The 18,941-nt window shown below is 37.1% G+C and overlaps 1 protein-coding gene across 1 annotated transcript in view; it reads left to right on the top strand.

The window, feature by feature from the left end:
• samhd1 (SAM domain and HD domain 1) overlaps nucleotides 1-18,941 on the top strand; it is a 44,833-nt gene that overhangs the window by 10,567 nt on the left and 15,325 nt on the right. The window contains 8 exon segments of the mRNA XM_028811597.2: nucleotides 4,343-4,413; nucleotides 6,547-6,711; nucleotides 6,809-6,909; nucleotides 7,413-7,521; nucleotides 13,427-13,518; nucleotides 16,892-16,958; nucleotides 16,960-17,008; nucleotides 17,461-17,600. Of these exon segments, the coding sequence (XP_028667430.2) occupies nucleotides 4,343-4,413; nucleotides 6,547-6,711; nucleotides 6,809-6,909; nucleotides 7,413-7,521; nucleotides 13,427-13,518; nucleotides 16,892-16,958; nucleotides 16,960-17,008; nucleotides 17,461-17,600 (794 nt within the window).

Raw genomic sequence — 18,941 nt, 5'->3', positions numbered from 1 at the left:
TCCTTAAACGTTTTGAAGAATTGGCGTTCTAACCTTACAGATGGCTTAACGTCTATTACAGAGCTGATTGTGTGGCATTGGGTATTTGGAGAAAGAAAAGGAAGGACAGGAATTGGGGGTTAGTACGTTTGAAAGAGACAGTACTGCTGCAATAAATTATTTCATCGAAGGTCATGCACGGCGCAGCAAGCATCTTGTGTGAGGCAGGAACAATCACTGCGCCACCGTGTTCCCATGTTTAATAACATGCTTTAACTCCTATCATCTTGAAAATTATATCAAGTATACATCTCAGTATTTTAATTATTCAGAGAGCTGTAATATCAAGAATGTAATGGATTATGTGTCCTGTGGGAGGAAGAGAAAGCCAGTTTAAGAAACACGTAGTGATTCACACACAGAGCACATAGAAGATCAAATACAAAACAAAGCATGTAACGTACTACTTTAGTTACGATGGGATTTGAGAAACTAGTAAATTAAACGATTTTAAGATGAAGTTTATGATGTTCTACTTTAATGACAAAATAAACTACGTGATTAAAGTGGAAATTTCGAGATTAAAGTTGACATTTCGTGCTTTTTTCCCCACTGTGTGCCTATTTTTTTTGTCTGTACCCTAATAAGCTTTCATATGACACTCAGACGGTGGGCTACAACTCGCCTTTTCACGGCGACTTTGATATCTGACAACTTCTTTTTTTATTTCGGGCACTGTGCGACTTTATGTACTTGAGCTTTCGAGTTTCTCAGACACTCTGTGTCGCTCGATCAACTTCCTTTTGTTGTTTATACCACTGTTTAAACCAGTGGTTTTCAAACTGTGGAACGGGCCCCCCAAGGGGGACGTGAAGTAACAAAAAGGGGGGCGCAAAGATATGAAAAAAAGAAAACAAGAATCGAAAATATGAAAAATACATGTATTGAAACCAAAACAAATTAACCTAAACTACATTCTGATACTAGAAAAATAAATATAGAGTTAGAAAAATGTCAATAAAAGTTAAGTAGGTATAATAAAATATGCATCTATGATATATCATTAATTAAAAAAGAACAAATTGGTATTAGTGGGCTCCTTTCAAAAAAATGAAAACTCGGGTTGCAAATACTTAAAGGTTGAGAAATGCTGGTTTAAACCAACAAATAGTACATTTTTCGTTGCCTCCACTTGGTATTTGCTGAAATTCTTCTATTTTCCCCCGTGCTTTTGCCATTGTCTTTTCACAAAAGGCTGAGCTTAAGGGCTATTTCTATTGATTTGCATATTCAAAGAGGCGTAATTCTGGGAGGAGTTGGCGGGACAGCAGGCGTGTGCACATGCATTACTTTTCACGCTGACTGGGATTTATGTAGCGGAAGAACGTGGAAGTTGACAAACGCACAGATTTATGCATCTGGATTTTTTTGTGCGTACGAACATTTCTGCCTTTGTCCGTATGCCATGTTATAGTGTGAATTCTACGCACGGCGTTATAAATGAGGCCCCTGGTCCCTGGGCGCTAATGATGGTGGACAAGCCAAATATTACTTTTCCTGATCAGAGTGGATCAGAAAGTCAAATAGCAGAGCAGAATGCTGGATGAGGTGCAGAGGACTACAGTAACGAGTGCTTTTAATGTGTTTAAGTAGTCAGGAGCAATTTTGTACAAGTTTCACAAGTCCATACAGGCATGTGGAGTATCGCAGGTCCATAGTTCTTTTTTATTGAGTTTCTTTCCATGCACAGAAAATCATGTTTTAGTGATGGGTGGTGTTTTTTAACTGAAGGCTGTGCAGTGCGCATGTCATTAATACTGCATTCTTTGCCAAATGCATGACAGGCAAAAAAGCAAAATTATTAGAATAATGAAACATTCAAATCCATGTTAGGTACATATGTACCTGTAGTAGCACTTAGAACTTTTAACCTATGTTTGAATAAATTTCAGTCAGTCAGTCAGCCAGTGTCCAACCTGCTATATCCTAACACAGGGTCACGGGGGTCTGCTGGAGCCAATCCCAGTCAACACAGGGCGCAAGGCAGAAAGAAATCACGGGCAGGGCACTAGCCCACCGCAGATAAATTTGAGTATTTACTTATTTTTAATATGAAAATTTGAACCATATTTTTGTAAAATTTGACAAACCTAGACAATATTGTTAATAGGGTACTTATTTATTGGTAGAAAAATACTGTTTAATGCTTCAGAGTCAAACCCTCTCCACCCACTAAGTGATGCTGTATACCTTGCGTGTTCAGAATAGCATGGTATAGTCTGTGCAGCTACCGAGTTGTTTATACTTTGGACAATTGCCTTTCAGAAGTTCATAATTATATCATTTATCTACTATGACATATTGTAAATTTGCAATGTAAACAAAATAGCAATTAAAGGTAACATGCTGTACTTGCAATATTGCTTTCAATTTTTACAAAAGCAATGAGGGCAGCCCATTCAGTTCTTTTACAAAACCTTTTGGGATACGCCAACAGAGACTGCAGCCACTGGACTACGTTCAAATGTGTCCTTTTGTTAATGCAAAAAACTCACTCAGAGGCATAGTTTAAGCATTTTATGTTTATTGTCTATGGCATAATTACTTTTGAAATGGAAGAGTAGGTTTACTGTTGTGTAAAGAAAAGACAAAGCCCTGAATGTTTGCTGGCTATGGTGAAATAGATTCTAGTTAAGCCAAGAAAACAATCTTTTGACACTGGGATTGTGTATGATGTGTTGACGATGTGTATATTATTCCCTAAAAACAAATAAGGCTTACCTACTCTATGAAATCAGGAGTTTTCTCAACTACACTTACCTCCACTTTGGGGATCACACTAATTGTGTGTCCACCAAAGCGCAATTGAAGAACTTTCTTCACTCAAAATGCTGGCACCTGATTGGTCCATGATCAGTGTCGCTTCTGCCAATGCCAATTATCGGCTGATCTGATCTTGTACGTAATTAATCAGTCGAGCTGTAGTTTCAAGAATATCTCTTTTGACTGTACGCATGTCAGTATGCAGTAGAAAATTCCACTGACTAAGTTTACTAGCATGCAAAACAAGAATATGTTATCTTGTGACACAAGGCTTGTGCAGAAATAACCACTAATTATGAGGTTAGTAGTGGTGGCAGGCAATGTGGCATAGTGGTTGAATTCCTGCTACTGACACTGTGTGACCATGAGCAAATCATTTCACCTGCCTGTGCTCCAATTGAAAACACTAAAGAGGTGTAACAGGTGTATGCAGGAAAATGCTGGCAATGTTTTATCACTCTGTGGTGGAGAGTGTGGTGTTTTTTGCAGCTGTGAGCTGGGACAGGGCGGTGAAGACAGCTGATCACAACAGGCTGAACAAGCTGATTAAAAAGGCTGGTTCTGTCCTAGGCGTCAAATTAGAGGATCTGACGGAGGTGTCCGAGAGGAGAATGCTGAAAAAGCTCCTCAGTATCGTGGACAACCCCTCTCACCACATGCACGCCTCCTTGAGCAACCATCAGAGCACACACAGCAAAAGACTCATTGCCCCCAAATGCAGAACCGAACGCCACAGGAGATCTTTTCTACCTGTGGCAATTAGGCTTTATAACTCCTCTTTGTTCTGTAGGTGATCTTTTTCAGCCTTTATGGCGGTATGTCAGACCCATCCTGTCATCACAAGCGGCTAGCTCATTTTACTTAGGCACAAGTACTAAGTCACTTTTCATAACCTAGACTAATAATCTGTATTTAATAATAATCTGTTATATTTTTGTATATTTGCACAATTGTCATATGTTTGTCATATGCCGTTATATTTTTGTACATTTGCACAACTGTCATATTTTTGTATATTTGCACAATTTTTCTTTTTTTTTCTTTTTAAATCTTCATTGTACTATCTTTATTTCTCTTGTTGCACTGAACATCCATCCATCCATCCATCCATTTTCCAACCCGCTGAATCCGAACACAGGGTCACGGGGGTCTGCTGGAGCCAATCCCAGCCGACACAGGGCACAAGGCAGGAACCAATCCTGGGCAGGGTGCCAACCCACCGCAGTGCACTGAACATGCCAATGACATAAGAATTTCCCTCGGGATGAAAAAAGTTCTTATCTTATCTTAACCAATTAAATATCAAATGTAAGTCGCCTTGGATAAAGGCATCAGCTAGATAAGTTAATGTACATTTTATTTCTGCCACCACAGCTATTGTACTGTGTGTCTTTAAAGGTGAAACATGTTTAAGTATTTACACCACAGTTTTTACTTTTCTACTGAATGGTATTAGTAATTTTTAAACAGGTACATAATGTGCATTTTATTATCAAGTATCTAACAAAGTTTTTTTTGTTGTTTTTTTTTATTGTGATAGGCCATGGTCCATTCTCTCATATGTTTGATGGAAGGTTCATTCCAAAAGCACGTCCAGACAAACGATGGAAGGTATTATTTCACTGTATTCTTAATATTGCTGTTTAAGTGTATATACAGCATTTAATTATGGTACACCAAATAATTAAGTGATGTGGATTTTTCACCTATGCACTATTATCATTCAAAAACAATAATATAAAACATGCTGCACAATACTGAAAACAAATATACATACTTAATAGCTGAGTTTACCTGTTAGGGTGGTGCTATGTTTATTGTTTTACTAGAAAAAAAACAAGTTGTGATTGGAAAATAATTTTAGGCATTTCCCTCATTGTGCAGCACTTTATTTTACGTGCAAGTAATTGTTCTAATTCATTCTCTTAATATACCATGAGAGTGTGTGTGATCAGTTTGTATGATGGATGCAAATTTTGCTCACATTTTGTCATAAGCAGTCTATTTGATCAATATTTGGGCAGAGTGGAGGCTCTGAGGCTAAGGATCTGTGCTGGTATCCAGAAGGTTGCCGGTTCGAATCCCTGTCACTGCCAAAAAGAGATCCTACTCTGCTGGGCCCTTGAGCAAGACCCTTAACCTGTAATTGCTCCAGGGGCGCTGTACAATGGCTGACCCTGCGCTCTGACCCCAAGGGGTATGCGAAAACTAATAAATTTCCTAATACAAGAAATTGTATAAAGTGAAATAAAGATCAAAAAAACCAAAAAATAAAATATTTGCTACTGATTAAATTGTGATTCCCTTCTTAATAACCCAGAAAATAATGCAAGGATAAACTCAGACAAGATGTAAGAAGAAGGGTCCTGAGTTGCCTCGAAAGCTTGCATATTGTAATCTTTTTAGTTAGCCAATAAAATGTGTCATTTTTGCTTGACTTCTCACGACATTCATAATGGCTAACACTGCTGAATTCTGATGAAATTGGGCCTTTGTACCCATCTGTGAATAATAAATTAAAAATCACTCGTTTGAAGCAGCAAACGTAAATGTATTTCCAAATTTTAACTCCTAATAGGACATATAAAAATTAAAAACAAATTGGTTCCAGCATTGAGTCCAGAGATACATTATGTCTTACTGCTGACAGGATTAAAGCTGTACTTTCATTATGTAATCTGGCAACTGTGACCTAAACAACTATAACTATTGCCGGACAATCCAGCCTGATACTCAAGGGCTTGTAATAATATGGTCATTAATATAAAAAGCTGCACTTAAATCTGAAGGTATAATAAATTTTGCATTTACTATATTGGAAGATGCCAGAATATAATATACAAAATAAATATGTATGACTTGTGACTGGTATAAAAGACAGGCTGAAAGTTTTCATAAACATTTTTTCTTTTTAGGAAAGATTTCCATCATGCAATGACAGTTTTCTGTAAAACTTTATAAAGAAGTGGTACATTTTTAAAATAGATTAACACATGCAAACAAGGGGTCAAAAGCTGATTTAGTGGTTGCTACCTTGATTTATTCATGGAAAATACCTTTTCAGCAAAAATGTTATCAGTTACTGTATGTTTAATGCTAGCTTATTTTTTGAAAACTCTTATTGGGCAAGGATAAGTTTCATTTTAGAAATAAATGAGAAAAGTTCCTGTTCATATATTACTTTTAATTTAGTAAAGTGACATGCACAGGAGATGGTGTGTACAATAGTACTAGGTCAAGAAGCTAACTGTATAATCTGAAACATTCCACTGTATATTTTTTAATTAAAGAAGTCCATGAAAACACGTGAGGTAATACTAAGTGGAGCTGTATCATTGTTTCTTAATTGTGATAACAACCATTGTTTAAAATTAGAGTCATTGATTGTTGATATTTTAATCAATTAATCTGACGATATAAATCAAGGAAAGTCTTGTTGAGACCATGTTATACTGTTTAAAATGATCAGCCCATTTAGACTAGTAACACAGTAACTTTGCTTTCCCTGAGCTTATGCTTTGATTTTTTGCAGTTTTATCAGGATGATGCGAGTGTATGAGACTGAGAGTGTATGGTTTTTTTTTTGTTTTCAATATAATTACCTTCATTTAACATTGTTTTGATAATACTGATCATTGGTCAGTTTGAATATTAGTCCTCTTTAAATCAAACCAAACTTTTTAATTTAGGTAATAACTTTTTGGAAAAAGTTTGATCTTTACTGTTATTTCTCCTTTCTAATAGCATGAAGCTGCTTCTGTTAAAATGTTTGACCATCTCATTGAAAAGAATAACCTGAAACCAGTAATGGAAGAACATGGATTGATACTACCTCATGATTTAGATTTCATCAAAGAGCAGATTGCAGGACCCAATGCTGACATGAACTCTGAGCAAAAAAAATGTTCAGTAAGTGTCTACGTGTTCAATTTTCCAAAAAGTGAATTTTATTAATTTTGTAATGTGTCAATGTATGTGTATGTTATGAATATTTGTTTTACTGCAGTGGCCTTATAAAGGCAGACCTGAAAGCAAGAGCTTCTTATATGAGATTGTAGCCAACAAGAGGAACGGCATTGATGTAGACAAATGGGATTACTTTGCGAGGTAGGTGTCCTGTCTTTCAAAGGACAGTCTTGGAAAAGATTTGTTGATAACCTAGTTATATACAAGTTGTTATTTCATTTGTTTCATTTCCTATTTCCATCAAAGACCTGAATTTCTAGTTTCATAGGCATGGTTATGCTTCCATAATCTCTGCCTAAACATTGTTTTCCTTGTTCTTTCCATCTGTTATTCTAATATTTTTAAAGGGACTTTTCACTATTTGCAATTAAATCTTTTTGTTGTTAGCACTTTTTCTTTCTCTGTGTGTGTGTTTTTAAATTTGCATTCTCATTGACTTGGTTAAAATTTGGGCTTGACGTGACTTAATTATAAGGTTGTTTGGTTAAATCTTGCCTATTCATTGTTTATTAAAAAACTGTTGTAATACAGTACTTCAGGATATGTTTCATACTGTTGTGTTACTGATGATGTTTAAATACTGTAAATGGTGTACATTTTTATATAAATGTTTTTAATTAGTACTTGCTTTCTTTTTTTCACAGAGACTGCCATCACCTAGGGATTCAGAATAATTTTGATTACAAACGTTTCCTAAAATTTGCTCGTGTTTGTAAAGTTGGTGAAACAAAGCACATTTGCACAAGAGACAAGGTATTTGGGTTAGGACCTTATGATTAAAAATGTGTAGATAAGATATTTCACATTCATCATAAAATCATTACTGTTTCCTATCTTTACCCAAGTGATATTGTCAGAGGCAGCACCATAGTGAATGAAAATACCTGATTTTTTGTTTTTTCTGTTGCCTTTAGGTAGGGCTTGCTGGTTTTCTTTGTTTTAATGTGCATTATGTTGTCTTTATTGTGTTTCTTAGCGTATGACTCATGTTTTGGGGCATCTGAGGATCTTCATATTAATGCTTCTTAAATAAGATAATTTTGAATTATTAGCCATTTTCTGAGATTAACAAAGTTACAGTTTCCCCCCAAATCTTGTTTCACTATTCTCTGCAGTCCTGAGCATTCTTTTTTATATAAATAATCTGACTCTACTTTGAACTGCAACTTCTTCAGCCACTCTCTTGGCTTCATCCCCCTACTTCCATGTTGTTTTTTTACTTCCTTTCCCGTCACATGTCCTACTCAACTCTCAATTATTTTCTACAAACAAAGATCACACCCTGCTGACTACAATTCATACCACTACATCTTTTATGCCCACACTTCTGACAGCTTGTTTATTGGATTGAGTTTCTCTCAACACCTCTGTTGCACATGACCGGTAGAAAAATTGTAATGAGAACAAGCCATTCAGGTCAAAAAGCATCTCCATCCTATTCTCTTAGATTGTCCAAAATAGCATCAAGTTGAAATTTGAAGGTCCTGAAATCCATCCTAATCTCCACCACACTGCTTGGTAATTAATTCATTTCATGTTTGTATGGTTCTTTGTATGAAGAAAAACTTTCTAACATTTGTGCAAAATCTGCCCTTAACACATTTCCAACCATGGCCCAATGTTCTTGTAGCAGAATTATTTTACGTAAATAACTGGCATCCATTGTACCAGCGCCTTTTCTACTTTTAAACACTTTAACACTGGAATCCCTGAAGCCTATGAAAATATCCGTAATGCTGGGCCACCTTAAATTCCCTCGCACCTCCTCATCAGCGTCTTTGTTTTGCAAATGTGTCGATCAGCACAAGCAGCCTGCTATCCCATCCCCCTACGAGACAGCTGAAGTCAGACGCAACATTTTCACAGCTGAAATCTCTTTATCTAGGAGTTAGGTGTCTGGAAGTGTAGAGGATAAATAATATATCATTATATGGAATACATACATTTCATACGTGTTCCATGTCTACAACGATCTGTGTAAATGTAGGATGACAGGAAATGCGAGGCAAGAAATGTTGAACAAATAACTAAAATGTTATAGTAATAATTGAGAAAATGTTGACGTGAAGTGTATAATGTGTGAAGGCTGAAATCCAAATATCAAGTGAACATTTTCACAAAAAGTATAACAAAACAAGTGTGCTTTTATTCAAGAATATAACCAAAGAATAATAAATTGTTCAGTTTACATGTTACTGTCAGTATGTAAAAACTGAAGCCCAAATATCAATCAATACGAAACAGACACGTCAGCTTGGCTGGTGCCGAGGTAAGGGCTGCTGTCTCTTAATCAAGAGGTTGAGGGTTCGATCCCTGGTCCTCCTCACATTTACCATTTTAGGTAGTGAGCTGCTATTATTATTACTATTATATAATAAAAACTTGCATTGGATTTGAGTCTGTAACAGCCGTTGTAAATTTACGGTACTTGTAAAGGGATAAAAGCAGACACACAGGTGCAGCTCAATCATTTCTTCCTGGTGTCTTGTTGAGCAAACACACTGCATTGTCTATGGTGGATGTTACTTTTCCTCGCACACGAACATTCACATCAACATGTCATTTGAACATTTTTTTTATTCAAGAATCCAAGAATAAAACAATAAAAAAATTGCTCAAATTCGGTTTCATTAAAGAATCCTAGAATAAAAATGAATAAAAAAAATTGTTCAAATGACATGTTGATGTGAATGTGCGTGTGCGAGGAAAAGTAACATATTTTACATGTACCATAAATTTACACAGGATGTCAGACTTTCATCAAATGTAAGTTTTTTTGGGATATTTGGGCACACATCCTACACTTCACATCAAAATGATGTCATTATTACTATAACATATAAAAACATTTTCTGTTTTAGCCGTGTGTTCAGTATTTCTTGCCTCGCATTTTCTCTGTCATTCTATATTTACACGGATCGCTGTAAACATGGAACACACATGAAATGTATGTATTTCAAATAACAATATTTCATTGCTTATATAATTTCTTACAAATGCATCTCCAGATAAACACTTCAACACAGATTTGAAGTGTGAGGATTACAGCAGGGAGATGACTTCATCTCACCGAATGCCGGGTAGGGGAAGTAGCAGGCTGCATTCTGCTAATACAGTGGAACCTCGGTTCACGACCATAATTCGTTCCAAACCTCTGGTCGTAAACCGATTTGGTCGTGAACCGAAGCAATTTCCCCCATAGGATTGAATGTAAATACAATTAATCCGTTCCAGACCGTACGAACTGTATGTAAATATATTTTTTGAAAGGTTTTTAAGCACAAATAGTTAATTACACCATAGAATGCACAGTGTAATAGTAAACTAATGTAAAAACATTGAATAACACTGACACAAACACCCAGGCTCCCTGCTCAGCTGCACGTGCAGGTTCTCTCTCTCTCTCTCTCTCAGCAGCAGGCGAGCCCCCCTCTCCTCTCAGCTCCACGCACAGGCTCTCTCTCTCTCAGCAGCACGAGATATCCCCCCACCCCTAACATTGCAGCAGTTCGTGCTATTGCCTTACAATCCGATCTCTGTATAAACACTTTTTAAATGAGTTTTAAGCACGGGGGGAAAAAAAAGGAACATTTGAACAAATCCGAACTTTATTTAAAAGCCAACCAAGTTCACACGAATAGCATTACAACCCGATCGCTGTAAACACTCTTTTTAAATGAGTTTTAAGCACAGGGAAAATAATGAACATTTGAAAAAAGAGAAAAGTAACATTGCAACACTTCTCATAATTAAGTCTCAATAATTCTCACCACTCTTCACTTGCTTAGAAGCCATGGTTAACTGCAAGCACACGAAATACTGTAGAGCACAAAGAGTTCACAGGTAAAGCACGCACGTCTGACTGAGATCGATGAACAGGGAGAGGCTGAACACGTGCTTAAATACAGTAATCGGCGCGTCCGAACCGGAAGGGAAATGAAATGGAGCACAAACACTTCACAGCGAAAGCACGCACGCACGGAGAACAATGCAACAGGTGCGGAAATCATCGGCGCGCACAAACCGAAAGGGAATCTGGCTTGTTCGTGTACCGAGTGTGTGGTCGTGAACCGAGGCAAAAGTTTGGCGAACTTTTTGGTCGTAAACCGAGTTGTACGTGTACCGAGACATTCGTGAACCGAGGTTCCACTGTATATACTTTTGCAAAACAAAAATGGGCTATTGGTGCAGTTTTATAGGGAGCTATGAGTTTCATGGCTTATGTCAGGAAAATTTAAGGAGGTCAGGGACAACAAACAAAATCATAAGCTTCAGGGATTCTAGAGTTAATCATTCCGCCTCCTAATCTCTGTTTGCTTAAACTGAAAAGGTTCAGCGGCTTCAGTCTCTCTGCATTAGCTCATAGTTATTAATCCGATAATTAGCCTAGGCATTCTTCTCTTGGCTTTCTATAGCGCTGCTATGTCTTTTTTTTTTTTTTTTTTTTGTAAAATGGAGATCAAACCTGTACACAGTACTACAGGTGAGGTCTCACTAGTATGTTATATAATTTTAAGCATAATCCTCCTTGACTTATACTGTACACATCATGATATATACTGTAATATTGTACTAGCCATCTTGATAGGTTCTGTACGCTTTCTGGACGTAGGTAGTGATAAATCCATTATGACTCCTAGGTGTTTTTCATATGGTTTTCTTTCCATTTTCAGACCTTCCATTGTGTATTCAAATCCTTGATTTTTTTCTTCTTTTGTGTATTACATTACATGTACTTGCATTAAATTTGCCACATATATGCCCAGGTCTGTATGCTATCCAGGTCCCTCTGTCACAGTTCAACTAATTCTATATGATCTGTCATTCCACCTAGTTTGGTGTATTCTTGTCTTTCTCATTTATGTATATTAAAAAGAGAATTGGCCCCACTACTGATTTCTGAGGGGCGCCAGTTTTAACATCACCTAATTCCGACAGTTTTTTTCATTCCTTACTTCCTGTGTTTTAGCCAATTTTGTACTTAACTAAACATTGCGTCCTGAATCCACTTCTTGTTACTACCTCTTCCATGGCACATACCACTTCAATATAATTGTTGGAGATGTTCTTTCCTTTATTTACCTTGATGCAGTTTGCATTCAAATTTCCATTTCCGTGGCTTGTTTAATTCCATAATGTGTTAGAGGTCCAATGTAAATTACTTCTCAAATGTGTCTTGTGATCACCTTGTCATTTCTCTTGTTTAAACCATTGAAGTGTAATATACAGTGATCCCCCTCTATATCGCGGTTCAGCTATCGCGCCCCCACTACATCGCAAACTTATTATTATTATTATTACTAGGGGGCTCTGCCCCCTGCTCGCTTTACTCACCCACCCCCGGGTTTGGTTTACCAGATAAACAATTTAAAGAGATTGTTATTTTCATGGGAATTGTTACATATGCATTATTTTCATTTTTACTTTAAAACTTTTGTAAAAACAACATTTGTCCTTTATTTCCTGCCCCGGGCATGGTTAAATCTCTTTTCTCGCAGGACTTATAACGCTGCTCGCATTGTGAAGGGAAGGTCTGAACGCACGCTAAAGAGATGCGATTGGTTCAGCTGCTGTCTTGCTGCTGGCCAGCTGTGTGTTCTGCTTGTCGCGCTTTGTGTCAATCATTTAAAAGCCTGTACAGCAGCTGTCCTTTTGCCACTTTGCGTCTCTGCCGCTAGTGTTCTGAATTGGGGGGGGGGGGGGGGGTGAAGGCTGAACGCATGCTAAGGAGATGCACTCGAATCATCTGCTGGCAAGCTGCGTGTTCTGCTTGTCGTTGTTTTAAGAGCTGGGAGCACCTGAAGTGTGCCTGCCAAAAGCATTCCAACAACTGCTAGGTTAGATGTCCGTGAACTTGTTTTAAATTGTTTGTAGGTAGGCAGTGACGTGCAAAAGTCACAGTCTCACGGGTTTTGCTTCCTAAGGTTGTAATGTCTAGTCTCGCGTGTCATCAAAGTGTCTCTCCAAGATGATCTGGTATCGATCATATCGCTCAACTCCCCCCCCATACCCAAGAGGTGCATTATGCTCCTGCCACTTCGCGTCTCTCCCGCTCGCTTAGTGAAGGGGGGGAGCTGAACGCATGCTAAGGAGAATTGGATGGATCAGCTACTGGCTTTGTGCTGCTTCTGCCAAGATATGTGTTCTGCTTGTCGCTATGCGCATCGATCATTGAAAAGCCTGTATAGCACCTGTTCTTCTGTCTTGCTGCCTTATCTTGCGTGACGTTAAAATGTCTTCCAAGAAGATCACGCCTCGTCTCCCTGGTCTCCCTGCCAAGATTTTGTTTATAATAGAGAGATGTTACTCAAATCCTTAGCCTGACATCCACATATCATATGTGTTTACAAAGTGTGTTTTAATAAGTTTACATGTGTTTAAAGTGTGTGGGAGGGGTATTTTAAGGCTTAAACTATACTATACTATACCTATCGCCGATGGGTCTGGAATGTAACTTCCGCGATAGGCAGGGGATCACTGTAATGGGAAGCTCTGCTCCACATAATGGAAAAAAACAGATGGTCCATAGCCATTGTGGATGTCTGAATGTTTTGGAAAAGTTAACAGTGAAAAGATCCACCGAGTCTGACTTTTTGTAATTTTATGTTTTGCAGTTATTTCTTCTGCATTCTGATCATGTTGAATTAATTTATTTTAGGAAGTTGGAAATCTATATGACATGTTCCACACACGCAACTGTCTTCATCGCCGAGCCTATCAGCATAAGGTTGGGAATATCATTGAAACAATGTGAGTAGTGCCCAGGGATGTACTGTACATATGAGATAGTTAGAACATAGTAGGTCGTTGAAGAGGAAAAAATGTTTTCTTAACTAGTGAAAATTGTTTTTAGAATTTTTCTATTGCTCTTTTAAAATATATGCATTTTACAGTTGCAAAAGGTTAAGCCATTGAGGAGTCTTATTGGAATGCTTGAAGTGTGTGTATTTTTAGAGACACGATCATCATATCATGCTAAAACAAAACATTTCTTTTGTATATCCCATTAATGATAAGGCAGAGAGGATAATTTTCGCTGAAAGAGGTATTGTTGAAATTTGAAAAAGTGGAACATCTGTGATACCCCGTGCCCTGGCACCTCTGCATACCCTTAATTACACAATCAGCCAGTCAACCTCTTAGTGGTGCATGTACGCTCACATATCTACCTGCATGTGCTCGAAGCCTGCATGCTCTGGAACTCATGATTATTTATTAAAATTGCACTTTGCCACAGACCTCTTATCACACATCTCCCTCCATATGCTGACAGTTGTACAGGAAGACTCCACACCCCAGCCCATTGCAACTAGTGGCCAAGGTCTGTGGCATTGCCCTATCACTGCACTAAAACAATAAAAACACTAAAACAAAGCCCAAGCAGCCCTTTTAAAACAGACAACGAAATCTGCAATAAAGAAATAGTCCATTTTAAGTTCATACTTGTGAAACGTCCTCTTCAGGCTTGGGTATGTACTGCATGTTCATAAAAACAGCCAGGCACCAATCTCACTTGATGTTTCTTCTCCAATCTTTGTTCTTCACTGGCACTGGCTCATCCCAATGCTGCCACCAAACTGTGACACCCTGTACACTGGCATCTCTACACACCCATAATTACACAATCAACCAAGGACCCCAATCAACCTTGGAGTGGTGTTATTAGTCATTCAAATAATATTGCTCATAGCCATTCAGGAAATACATTGCTGTGGGTTTTCTGCCATCCAAATGCAAGCAGCAAATTTGGGATGTTACTTTAGGCAGCCCCAGTCCCTATGCGCTGTTATGCCTGTATCAATGCCATGTTTGACTGTATCTTTTCTCGTGGCCATTTCTTTGCATTTCAGTACATTATCAATGATACAAACAAACTTTCACAACAGTAGCAGGTAAGACTTACCAGGCAACAAAGAGCAAAAATAATGTTTTCTGCCAGTGTTGTTTTCTTGGCATGACTGCAGCCTAAGATGCAAATAATATGTAAGTTGTTTGTTTGAAAATTTATCTGTCTTAACCTGTTTACTCATGTTTCTGATGTCACATTATTTGGCTTCTAGTCGAAGGGTATGTCATACTTAATGACTGCAGTTGCAGATGTTGTCATCTGAGTATGTCAATTTCTAAAACTAGAATTTACTGTTGGATGACCTGACTGCTTGATGACTTTCCAGCACATTTACACAGTTCTAAAGAATCCAGTGCTTGCCACTTTTATTGATAGTGAATAATGTGCTGCCTGATGGACCCAATACTGCACAAAGGGTTTTCTTATATGGCATGTTCAGCTAAAAATTGTGCCCTTTTCATCTTTTTTGCAATCTGTTGTGGAATGTAAAACATTAGATATCAGACATACAAGCCTCTCTTCTGCTTGTATGGTTCAAAACACCTGTGTTCCATGGTTCTCATCATTGTGTCTTATACATTTTACTTCCGGATGTGCACCCATTGTTTGTCATATCTCATGCACACAGGGCCCTCTCCAATAACTTAAGTCTGAATCAAACCTGTTTGACTTTCTTGGGGCAAGTCAACTAATTAGACTAAGGTGCTGAGTATGCCTCATTACATGCCTGGTGGTCATGGGAATGCCCCATGACTACTCTCGACTTGCCAAGATTATGTACTGTAAATGTCTATGACTGAAAATTGCTATGAAAGTTGTGTAATCTGACATGGTCTTTACCTTTTGCCATTTTTATTATTTTTTATTTTATTGCTGTGCTCAAAGAATGTGTAAAGCAGAGCACTGTGGCCATGCCAGTCATGGGGGTGGGATTTGGTATCACATTTGGCTTGAGGAGTCTGTTTTCTTTGGGTTGTTAAAATGGATTTCTGCTGTGATGCAGAATGTTGATATACTGCATGTGCTATATAAAGTGCTTACTTGTTGTAATCTAACATTAAGGGCAGTGCCACAGGAAATAGCATGTACTGGGCAATGCATACTCACAGCTGACTTTTTCAGTTCTATAAGGGCTTTGTTTTCCATTTTTCCATTCATTCTGTGTGTCTGTATTGTTTTTCCAATTAAAATGTAAAGCTTGTTTCCATTATTGTCTCTTTGCACACTATTTTCTCTGATATTGTCTTAAATAGTGCTTGACATGAATGGAAGGTTGGGCTTGTACTCAGAGGAAAAAAAGCACTTGATGATAGTGTAATCTGTCACTGTTTTATAGTCAGATCCAAAGATATGCAGTGGGGCGATAAAACAAAAAAAACTGGGGGTGGGGTGACATAAAGTGGGCATACACTTTTAAAGACAACATTAAAAGGTTACAATGACCTTTATCAGTTCAATAAAGGGTTTTTTTTTTTTTTTAATTCTACCTGTCTGCATTCATTTATTATAAAGAAGTGAATATTTATTTCTATTTTTTCACAATTCTATTTTACATTATTGTCAATAAAGCCTAATGTTGTTTTGCTTAATGCCTGACATTAATAAAAAGCTAAATTTGCACTGAATCAGTGGATGTAAAGAACATTAGGCTATACCTTCACTGAAAATTAGTTACTAGCAAATACTTAATCTTTCAACACAATAATCTCCCTAAACACACTGCAAGCACTATTAAGAGCTACTGGACTTGGAGTGGAGTCTACACATGGAACACTAACAAAGCCTAAAAAATCCAAAGTTATAAGAAGTGTAATGGAAAATTGTACAAGATGTCTGGAAGAACTTACTACATGGCTAATTGAAAAAAAAATTCTATAGCAGTATACCAAAGTGAATAGCGTGTTTTGCAATTGAAGACAGGCTACACACAATATTGCTTTCTTACTAAAGCATCAGAAAAATCTTGTTACTTTTTAATTATATTTGTGTTTCATTTATGTTTAGTGTTTTCCCAAGCAAATAAACATTTTCTGATAAGATAACCAGCTTTAAAATTTGCTTGAGTAGACTTTTGCACATAACAACAAGTGTTTGCATTATGGTTAAACAGAGTCTTTTGAGACTGTGTACTGCCATGGCATTGTCTTCAAAAGGGATTTAGCTTTTTTTATTTTTGTTTAATTCTTAACCAGCATTGACATATTCTTCAGTTGTAACCAAATGTTTTAAAATAGTATCACATTTTTCATTAGATTACCTACATTGTTTCTCCAGGATTACTGAAGCCTTTCTCAAAGCTGATCCATACATTCAAATTGAAGGAACTGAAGGAAAAAAAATGTACCATTTCTAATGCGATTGAAGATATGGAAGCTTACACCAAGCTAACAGGCAAATTGATTTAGAGTTTCATTTTTAAAAAAAAAAAAATTTATACTGATTTGAAGGATAAGTCTACTGTATATATCTCATACATACATTAAATTAATTGGATTAATAGAGTTTCTGTCTTATCATTTTTAAAATGTAGCTTTAGTGGTTAAAATACAATATTCTCAAATATTTTAATGTTTTTTTGCAGTTAGGTAATATTTTAAAATATGTACAGTAATAAAATTTAAGAAGGTGTGATAACATTTTAAAATATGATTTAGAATTTCCTGCAATGGATATCTTACGTTTTTATATTCTTTGGTTTCCTTTAACTTATAAATAAGATAATCCGTTATTTCTTCCTGTTTGAGCACAATGAATTTACAATGTAAACATCTGAGCATGGCACTGGGCTAATAAAATTATAAGGTGTGTTGTAGATTTCCTGATCCTAATGTCTATCTTAACAGACAACATTTTCCTGAATATCTTACATTCTTCTACTCCGGAGCTTGCAGAGGCCCGTGCAATTCTAAATAATGTTGTACAACGGAGGCTGTACAAATGCGTTGGACAAACACAGCCCAGGCCGGGTACAGTAATCAAGGAAGTGAGTATGCTGGTCAGAAACTTTTTTTTTTTGGCTAATTATCTCCTTTTTAGGAAATTTCAAAAATATTTTATTAGTACACTTTTTCATTAAGCATCCATTTTCAGAAAACACTTGATATATCATAAATAAACTTGCCAGTTGTTAAATACAATAAAATGAGAGTGCAGGTAATACAAACTTTAAACATAATTTACTTGAGTTAGGGTATCTATGGCAGAATCTAAAGCAAATCTATCTCATTTTTACTATGTATGTATAGTGAAACATGTTTAAAAAATGTTGATGTGGGTGGTGAAAAGCATATTAATAATGTAATTAGAGGGCTTAAATTAGTTTGGAAAACATTTTATAAAAACAAAGGGAAGTACATTTTATGCAAAAATCTCTTCTGGATGTGACCTGTATAAACAATGTGGATTCACATATACATGTAGGATACTGAAAAATAAATATGAAAGGTAAAAAAGTATAAGTACATTTTATGTTTGACAGTGCATAATGTTACAGTGATGTAAACCTATTATCTTGAACACTACACAAAGTAGTAGTAAGCAGTGAAGCAATCGACAGCAATATAAATAACATTGTCCTAACATCTGTTCATATCAGTCTAGCTAATATAAAGTGGTTATTTTTCTATATACACTGCAAAAGACTTAAGAGAATAAACTCTATTATGTTGGGTAGTTATTTATTACATGCTGGCCTCCCTGTTAAATCTCTCAGTAAATGTCCGTATTACCAAGCAGGCTGACTTCTCACTTAAACCAGACAATCCACAATTATTACTCCTGTTATTTTACACTTAGGGCGGCATGGTGGCGCAGTGGTAGCACTGTGGCTTTGCAGTTAGGAGACCCGGGTTCACTTCCCGGGTCCTCCCTGCTTGGAGTTTGCATGTTCTCCCTGTGTGTGCGTGGGTTTCCTCCGGGTACACCAGTTTCCTCTCCCAAAGACATGCAGGTTAGGTGCGTTGACGATTCTAAATTGTCCCTAGTGTGCGCTTGGTGTGTGGGTGTGTGTGCGCGTGCACCCTGCGGTGGGCTGACGCCCTGCCCAGGGTTTATTTCCTGCCTTGCACCCTGTGTTGGCTGGGATTGGCTCCAGCAGACTCCCGTGACCCTGTAGTTAGGATATAGTGGGTTGAGTAATGGATGGATGGATTTTACACTTACATTGGTTTCCTGTAATCATTTGTATTTAATATAAACTCCTTATACTTAAATACTGTATAAAGGACTTAATGGCCAGTCTTCTCTCTATTCCCCCCATTAAATTGTCTACAGTCTGAGCCAGGTCATTTAGTGCACTTGCTCCTGAAACTGTAAAACACTCTTC

The sequence above is a fragment of the Erpetoichthys calabaricus genome, chromosome 10, assembly GCF_900747795.2.
Source record: "Erpetoichthys calabaricus chromosome 10, fErpCal1.3, whole genome shotgun sequence".
Taxonomy (NCBI): Eukaryota; Metazoa; Chordata; class Cladistia; order Polypteriformes; family Polypteridae; genus Erpetoichthys; species Erpetoichthys calabaricus.
The sequence above is the reverse complement of the archived record's forward strand: the minus strand, read 5'-3'. Positions and strand labels throughout refer to the sequence as shown.